At 41.5% G+C, this 9,152-nt stretch overlaps 1 protein-coding gene across 1 annotated transcript; it reads left to right on the top strand.

The window, feature by feature from the left end:
• The first annotated feature begins 11 nt into the window (after positions 1-11).
• Positions 12-3,899, top strand: LOC139641983 (ladderlectin-like). The gene is made up of 6 exons (XM_071516666.1): positions 12-63; positions 594-659; positions 1,348-1,544; positions 1,951-2,085; positions 2,771-2,887; positions 3,852-3,899. Exons 1-6 carry the CDS (start codon positions 12-14, stop codon positions 3,897-3,899), a joined length of 615 nt encoding a protein of 204 aa, XP_071372767.1.
• Positions 3,900-9,152: the final 5,253 nt, after the last annotated feature.

Genomic DNA, 9,152 nt, shown 5'->3' with positions numbered 1-9,152 from the left:
CACTGTAAACAATGCTGACCATTTTTCTTCTCTGCGCTCTGTTCACTCTGAGCGGTGCAACAGGTGAGACTCACCAACACACAGAGCCTATCTCCCCCTTTTAGACTCTCAACCTGTTTGTTTAACACTGCAGTCAGGTTCTCATAGTTTTTATGCTTATGATGAAATCTGAGCGGACAACAAAATCAGAGTGATGATGCATATTGAGTATTCAAAAACTGTAACTGAAGGTCAAAATTTCTCCTCCTTCACTGTCAGTCTGATATACATCAAACTTGCTACACAAATCCAGCTATCCAAACAAGTTACACTAACTGACCTAACGGAGACACAATAATTAGTAGTTTAAATTTTTAAGTCAAATGCGAGACACCACTTTGAAGAAACTTGCAGAGATGATGCATTTTGGCAGTGTGTTCTGGTGCTTAAAAAAAATCACTGATTGGCCTGGTGGTGGCGCTATAATATAATTAAAGGTCAAAATTTGATGCCTGTGTTATTTATGGGGGACAATATGTTTACTTGTTGTTGTTGTTGTTGTTAATGGTGTTGTTGCTGCTGTTTCTGCTAACACTCATCTTCTCTTACCTTAGAGCCCCCGGTGGAGACCAGAGCAGAGCAGCACCCCCCTCTGGATAAGGTCGTCTCTGCAGCTCATGGTACAGTCTCTCCTCATGTTATTATTAGTAATACTGTATATTCACACTACCTCGTGTATTAGAGGTCTAATTTACCACAAGGCTTCAGTTTTTTGTTTTTTTTTCATTCTTCACAAAACATTGAAGAGGTTTGAACACTTTCCATGTACTAAACATATTGCATTCAATATTCAGTCCCTTGTCACACAGATTCTTCTGTTAAACAGCAATGTTGAAAGCCCAACTGTGGCACAAAGGGCTAAAAATCAAATTTTCTGTTCTTGTGCAGATTCAATGTTAAAACAGTAAAATGTGAGAAGGGTAGAGGATAGAGGAATTAAAAGAAGTAGTTCTGGTTGATGGTTAACTGCTGGTCTACTTGTCTTCTCCTCTACTGCTGAAGTGCCCCTGAACCCATATATATGTACCAATTTGCTCAATGGATATTGAAAACTGACTATCATCAACTAAATACTGTGATACAACGCTACAAGGATTGCAGTTGCGGTTGCATCTGTCCTTGTAAAACTAAAAAGAACAACATACTTACATTTGAGACCAGGTCCCAGTTTCCCAAAAGTATTTTAGCACTAAGATAATATTTTTCCATTGGTTTTGACGAGAGCAAAATATAACCTTAATGTGAAAATACATTTAGGGAAACCAGGCCTTGATCATCAGTTAATGAGTCTACACTTTTCTCTTCCAGAGGAGAGGCCAGAGGAGCTTCTGGCTGAGGAGGCAGGAAGGCTGGAGGAAGAGGAGGCTCAGGCTCAGGAGGCGGCAGGAGCAGAGGAGCTGGGTGACGGTGTGGAGAGCAGGAGCCGCTGTCTGTCAGGCTGGTCCCAATATGGATCCAGATGCTTTGACTTCTTCAGCAGCCCAAGGACCTGGGTACAGGCAGAGGTAAGACCTGAAGGGGTTCGTTCCCAAATGCTATAAATCCACTTGAAATATAACGCCTACCTCAGTATTTCCTTACCTAATATTACCTCAATAAATAAGTATTGTTTTATACTCAAGTGATATTTTGTGAGTCTAGTGATAGTTAGTGGAAACTACCACTCTGACAAGAATAAAATTCTGAGCGAAACACTGAATACTTGCACTTTTTTGGCATTCAAATTGTTAAATTTCAAGATATTGAATATCAGCATATCGGATATCTGCTTGACTGACTGTTGCCTTCCTCTGAACTGCCAACTTTACAGCTGGAATACGGAAGTTTGCAGGCAGTTTTGAAAGTGCAGAATCTTGTTGAGGCCAAACTGTGTCTTTCTGGATTAAGAGCGGTTTCTCTCTTCTTTTACAGAGCTATTGTTTGAACTTTGGTGCCAACCTTGCCTCCGTCCACAGCTTTGAGGAGTACCAATTCATCCTGGAGATGGTGAGGAGGAACACTGGTGCTTTCCCCTCAACCTGGATCGGTGGCACTGATGCCTTTCAGGTAGCAACCTCATCAGTTTACCCAGACCAATCCAGACATGTGTTGAATGTGTTTCGCGTCAAACACGCCTGCATGCAAATACACCCAGGGATCTCATGCTCTGTGTAATTTCAGATCTGACCCCTCAGCTCTTAAACTTTAGTCTCAGAGTGGTAGCACTCATTTAGGATGGTTTCACTCTTTGAGTTGTCTGACAAATATAAAAAGATGAAGACAGGCAGCAGAGCTTCTCGGCCTCTGTCCCACTTACCTACACTGAGACTAATGACAGCAGAATTAGGGATAACTTGCTTCAATTCCCCCCATCGAAAATGCAAATCAAAAGTGCAGTTCACATACCAATGATAGAGCCTTCATTCTCTGCACAGACTGAATCTTTTTATGGGAAGAAATGTCAAGTTTTTTAATTCTTTAGAAAATACCCTACCTGAATGGAAAGAAATTAAAGTAAATTGACCTTGGTGCGTATTGTCCTTTTCCACAGCATTTTTTCTGCAGATGCATTCAAATAAAACACATTGCCCAGTCACGTGGATGTAGATATAGATGGTGTCTCTTGGAGCAGGTTGAGGCGTGATACAGCAAATTTACAGCACGTTGTGTAAAATACATCAGGCAATTTCAACTGCTACAACTTTGTGCAAGTTACCAACAATAACAAGTGATTCAATTTCTCTGTTAACAGGATCGCTTGTGGTTCTGGAGCGACGGGTCCAGGTTTGACTATCAGCTCTGGAACAGAGGAGAGCCCAACAACTATGGAGGCAGAGAACCCTGTGTTGTGATGAACTTTAGAGGTAGAGTAACTTTTCCTTCAACCCGAACGTCCCTGTCAAGCACACTTCTCTAACATCTAGAGTTACAACAAATATTTGGTTTCATCTGATATAAAACATGTCTGTTTTGTAATTTACAGCGGAAACACACTGGAACGATGTGCTATGTGGAGAACAGTTTCCCTTTGTGTGTGCCAAAAAGCTGAACTGTTAAACTCACCCAAACAGCCACTGGAACCAACAACGAGGACCGAGAACAGCAAATGTTGATACTTTCTGTTATTAGTTTGTATAGCTGACCAGTATAGATGTTAAAGCAGTAAAGAAATTCAAGTTGTTGTGGTTCTTGATCTTCTGTTAAGTCCAAAGGGGGATTTTTTGTAGACTGAGCAGTTCTGCAGCTTTTCACTGCACTCTGACAAACAAAAATGAAGTTGTTTTATATTCTTTATTTTTATTGAAACCCTTACATTCCTGCTGTTGCCCCTCAGGGATAAATAATGTTTTTGAATAGAATTTAATGGCTATATTCTGGGGCATAAAAGACATCTGAATGATATAAATGAACACAATTTTAAGACAAGATCAACTATTGAACATTTCAACATTTCTCTTTCTTATAAGATCATCTCTATATGATTTCTGTTTTACCAGATAATACACAGTGGAAAGTGGCAGGCAAGATGCAAGAGAGACAGACAGTAAATTTTATGAACGGAATTTGAACCATAACATCGACCGATATATATTGGTTTAAAAATCAGATATCAGCCAATCAGTGTGTCCCACTGCTGTTGCCCCAGAATATCAGCTATCTGATCAAAATGTAGCAATTCAATTCAATTCAAAAACTTTATTTATCCCTGAGGGGCAACAGCAGGAACGTAAGGGTTTAAAAAAATACAGAATGTAAAACAACTTCCTTTTTATTTGTCATTTTTATTTGGAAAGGCCCTTTGCATCCTGTGTGAGCCTCTTCCCTGATAACAGATCAGTATGGTGGGGGAAGACTGTGAGATCGTGAAGAAAGAGCACTGACCTCCATGTAAATTAGCTCATTTCCACCCCTAAGAGCTGGTATCAAGGAACAGACCTGATCAATAACCATAAAACTCCAACACTCAGCCCTGTCTCTGTTAATCCCCAAAGAGAGTCTGGGATGAGACACATTGGAACGTGTCCAAAATCAGGAGAAATCTTTGATACAGACTCATGAAACCTTGGGTATCACATTGTGGTGGACTCTAATGTACAGGTATATCCCTAATTTTATGTGCAACTGTGATGTTTTATATAATAGTTATTTGTATTATCCAATTTCTTTATCTTTACATGGGGCTTAGATAGCCATGTTTGATATCAAAGTGTTCAGGAATTTGTGCTGAGTTTAATCATGTCAGTGTTACGACGGTCAATCATAGTGGATAGATCTGGGAGCCAAAATCAATGTTTTATGCATATGTAATGAGCTCTGTCCCGCTGTAACACTAGACATGCCAGCCCACACACACACACCCCTCAACTGAAAACAACAAAACCACATGCAACACTGACCAATGTGGACTTCATGCACTATATGTGGTCGCGACACACTATACGAGTCTGACAACAACTTTGTTCCAAAGTCTGACTCCAAAGACAGACTCAACTGCATCATCATCACTACAAGCCAAGTAGAAAGCCTGTTCCATCCAAAACAGTGAGGAGAGCCTTGCTGCTTTGCCTGTCTGCCTGACACAACACACACAGACCAGCACGTGTGTCTGTGTGTCCTGCCTGCTACAACCTCGCTATCCAGCTATCCTGCTGAGTTTAACTCTGAAGAATCAACGGAAACTCCAGAGTGGGTCGGCGTTCACCTTGAGAGAGCCACAGCCCTGTCCAGCTGAGATCAACTGAGCAGACGTCAGATCTTCATCCTCCAGCACCTCGTTGAGTCGAGACTCCTCACAGACTCCCGGGCTCAGCGTGCTTCATCTCCCTCCGGACCTCTGCTGGTGTCGTTTGTATGGTCATTGTCCGCTGGGCATCATATCATACATCACACATAGTTATTCCACTTACATTCACACTTCACACACATCACACACTTTATTACAGCTTCCTGTAGTCATATAGTAGCCTAACTATTCTGTTATTCAAAGATTCATTCCAGATAGTTATATTGTTGCCCCTTTATTACTATCGTTGCTGACTTATGTCTTCCATTGCTCATCTTCCATGATTGTGTCTGCTGAAATGCTGGTTTAATTATCAGTATTGCATGTTCACATGATCATCTATTCCTGTTGCCATTGATTCATCACAATTCATAGGTATACCTCTTGTATATACTGTACCATATTCATTTGCATTTACCTGAATATTGAGTGTGCTTTAGTTTAGTAATAAATATATTATTTTACATAAAGTCACCTCCTGTGCTCATTGTGTGGGTTAAAATTCAAACATGCCGAGAATTCAGTCCTAGATGAGACCTGTTGATGCTGTCTGTTGGCCCGTTCTTAATTCTTATTGAAGCTAACTCTCAATTATATTGATACCAGACACCATCAATACCTATCACCACTAAGTGAAACGACTGAACTGCTCAGTCTACAAAGAATCCCCCTTTAGACTTAACTGAACATCAAGAACCACAAAAATACTTGAATTTCTTTACTGCTTCAACTTCTTTATTGGCCAGGTATACAAACTAATGACAGACGGTATCAACAATTGCTGTTCTCACTCCTCATCCTTCGTTCCAGTGGCTGTTTGGGTGAGTTTAACAGTTCAGCTTCATGGCACACACAGAGGGAAAATTACTTTCACAACTATAATCGTTCCATTGGCTCTCCCCTGTAAATTACAGAAGAGACAGTTTTTAGATCAGATGAAACCAAAAATGTGATGTGACTCCAGATGTTAGAGAAGTGTGCTTGTTACTCTACCTCCAAAGTTCATCTCAATACAGGGCTGTCTGCCTCCAGAGTTGTTGGGCTGTCCACTGCTCCAGAGCTGAAAGTCAAACTTGGACCCGTCGCTCCAGAACCACTTGCGATCCTGTTAACAGAGAAATTGAATCACTTGTTATTGTTGGTAACTTGCACAAAGTTGGAGCTGTTGAAATTGCCTGATGTGTTTTGCATAGCGCACTGTTAATTTGCCTTATCACACCTCAACCTGCAGAGACAGCATCTATATCTACATCCAGTGAGTTTTATTTGAATGCATCTGCAGAATTAATGTTGTGGGAAAGGAATACGCACCAAGATCAATTTACTTTCAATTTATGCCATTCAGGAAGAGGATTTTCTAAAGAATTAACTTGACATTCCTTCCCATAAAAAGATTCGGGAACCCTTCATTTTACAGGTCCCTAACAACGTATGAACTATGCCAACTGCCATGCCTGTGACTTTTTGGCCAGGTTCCGATATGTTTTTAATGTAGAGTTATTGTCCTTGGTGCTCCGGCGCCTACAAAACTTCTGCCTCCTGTAAATGTTGGAATGCCATTGGACGCGCCTTGTAGGGGTCAGCGTATTTGGGGGTTAAAGTTCAATTTAGTTGAACTTAGGGCTGGGCGATAATTCAGTATTATCGTTTATCATCTTTCAGTGGAATCATATCGTGATGATATGAAGATATTTTAATATCGTGACACACATTTCTGCTGTCTGAATTGATGATGACAAGCAAATTTTACTTAAAAACTCTCATAAAATGAGGTATATTATTTGAATATTTCTGTTTTGTTTGACATCACACCTAACATTACCAGTCGGTTCAATGAGATGAACATTAATTTGATTATTTAACGTGATTTTGCATACATGAACCATATCGTGATATATATTGATATCCAGAAAAACCTTATGATTATCGGGATATTGATTTCAACCATATCACCCAGCCCTAGTTGAACTGGGCGCAAAACCTGGCGAAATATCATGGTGTTGCGCGCCGCTTTCAGCTGCACAGCTGTTTAGGAGAGCACTGTCCTTCTTTGAAAACAATGGCTTTGCTCCACGCAATGCCGCGATAGCGCGTTTGGTGTGAAAGCCCGGTTATACTTCACCTCAAGACTGTACCTCTGTAGTCTCATGAGCATTCTCTGTAATCTGGCTGGGGCACTGAGGAGTGACTTTTTAAATATGACTTCCAGCGGCTTGTGATCACTCTCCACCTGGACATGTCTTCCATACAGATATTGGTGGAATTTTTCACAGCCATACACAATTGCAAGCAACTCTTTCTCTATCTGGGCGTAACGTTTCTGATAGTCAGTGAGAGACCCCGAGCCATATGCTACCGGTTGTCCATCTTGGAAGATTACAGCTCCCAAGCCCTCGGAACTTGCATCTACAGACAATGTAAATGTAACTGGCTTACCTACATCATAGTACTTGAGTACCGGTGCTCGGCTGACGAGAGCTTTCAGTCTCTCAAAGCACTGTTGTTGCTCTGACTCCCAGTGCCATGGAACATCTCCTTCTAGCAGCTTCCTCAGTGGAGCACTCACGTCTGAGAGGTTGGGGATGAATTTATAGAGGTACTGCAGTAACCCCATGAATCTCAGGAGTGCAGCTTTGTCCTCTGGTGCTGGCATGTCCTGTATAGCTCTGATTTTTTCAGGATCGGGCTTGAGTCCATTCTCACTGAGCACGTGTCCAATGTAGCTGATTTCAGTCATCCTGATTTGACATTTATTTTTGTTCAATTTCAGATTGATGCACCTGAGCCGGTCTAGCAGCTGTCTCAGACGACGGTCATGCTGCTCTGTGTCCTCTCCCCATACTAGGATGTCGTCCATCACATTGTCTATGCCCTCTAGCCCTTCTAGGTGTCGGGCTATGCACTTCTGGAACACTTCAGGCGCTGATGAGATACCAAATGGCAGTCTTTTGAACCTATATCTACCAAATGGTGTATTAAATGTACATAGTCGAGAGCTTTCTTCATCAAGTTGTATTTGCCAAAATCCTTGGTTTGCATCCACGACTGAGAATAGTTTGGCATTTGACATTTCAGCTACCACTTCCTCTACCGTGCGCAGTGGATAGTGTTCTCTTTTGATAGCTCTGTTCAGGTCTTGTGGATGGATGCAGATCCTCACCTTGTTGGGTTTGTTTGGTTTTGTTACCGTCACCATACTATTCACCCATTCTGTAGGCCCTGTCTGTTTTGTTATGACTCCTAGGCCCTCCATTCTTTGCAGTTCTGTTTGATTTGGTCCTTAAGTGCTACTGGCACGGGTGCATGTACTACTGGTGTGACACTTGGATTAGTCTCTATGTGGTGTACTCCTGGTACGCAGCCTAATCCAGTGAATAAATCCCTCGCTCAAAATGTCACTCACTGGGTTGAGCTCATTTCAATGCATGATTCCCCTCCCAGGATTGCTGGTGCATTTTTCTTTATAACGTCAAACTCCAGGTTATACTTTTTATCTTTGCACTAGTGTCAACTTAGTCTTGCCTTAAGCTGGTATGCGATGGCCTGCATATGCAACAAGCTTGGTGCGTGATCTGCTCACATTCTTGCCCAGTCTCAGCTTTCTCAGATCTCTCATGGAAATTACGTCACATTCAGCTCCAGTATCCAGCTTGACTTTCAATATTTTGTTGTTGACTATCAAGTTTTCATACCACTTTTCTTTCCCTGCATCCACAGAATTAACTTGTGCAACATTGTTTATTTCCTGCTTTTCTGCCTGGATTGTCCCAATGACCATTTCTTGGTTCTCTGTCTCTGCCCTGGCTATCTCATGCACTTTACGGTTCTCAGTGTGCGTGCGTGAATTGCACATTTTCGCATAATGGTTCTTCCTATGACATGCTTTGCACACTTGCCCGTAGGCAGGACACATCTTTTTGGCTCATGCTTGAAACCGCATCTAGTGCAATCTCCCAGACTTCTCACTTTTCCAGTCTGTGCTATGACGTCTTTGTCTTTCTTTTTTTCTTGCTTCTTTTACTTATAGACTTTATGAACGGGAACTTCAACATCATCCTGGAGACTTTTAAGCTGGCTTTGACTTAACTCACTAGCCCTGCAAACATCTATTGCTTTGGCCAGCGTAAGTTCCGGTTCTCTCAGTAGTCTTCCTCTAACTTGGTCATTGGTGATTCCACATACTATTCTATTTAGATCAGTCACATAAGCATCAATAGATTGTCCTTGCACTCTTGTAAAGAATATGTGCCTCAGATATGTCAGGGTTTTTCTTGGCTCACAATATTTGCGGAACAACTCTTTCAACGTTTCAAAATCGTCAACATCGTCATCGAAGTTGAATGTGTTGAAT

Source organism: Centroberyx affinis, unplaced genomic scaffold (assembly GCF_046629955.1).
Source record: "Centroberyx affinis isolate AG114_WGS23_722 - 3 ecotype Tasmania unplaced genomic scaffold, CSIRO-AGI_Caff_v1 ptg000422l_1, whole genome shotgun sequence".
Classification (NCBI taxonomy): domain Eukaryota; kingdom Metazoa; phylum Chordata; class Actinopteri; order Beryciformes; family Berycidae; genus Centroberyx; species Centroberyx affinis.
The sequence above is the reverse complement of the archived record's forward strand: the minus strand, read 5'-3'. Positions and strand labels throughout refer to the sequence as shown.

Excerpts from the sequence above, each read along its gene's own strand:
- LOC139641983 (XM_071516666.1), top strand. The coding sequence starts at position 12 with ATGCTGACCATTTTTCTTCTCTGCGCTCTGTTCACTCTGAGCGGTGCA. Across the intron at positions 1,545-1,950 it reads GGACCTGGGTACAGGCAGAG|AGCTATTGTTTGAACTTTGG; the intron begins GTAAGACCTGAA and ends CTTCTTTTACAG. Across the intron at positions 2,086-2,770 it reads GTGGCACTGATGCCTTTCAG|GATCGCTTGTGGTTCTGGAG; the intron begins GTAGCAACCTCA and ends CTCTGTTAACAG.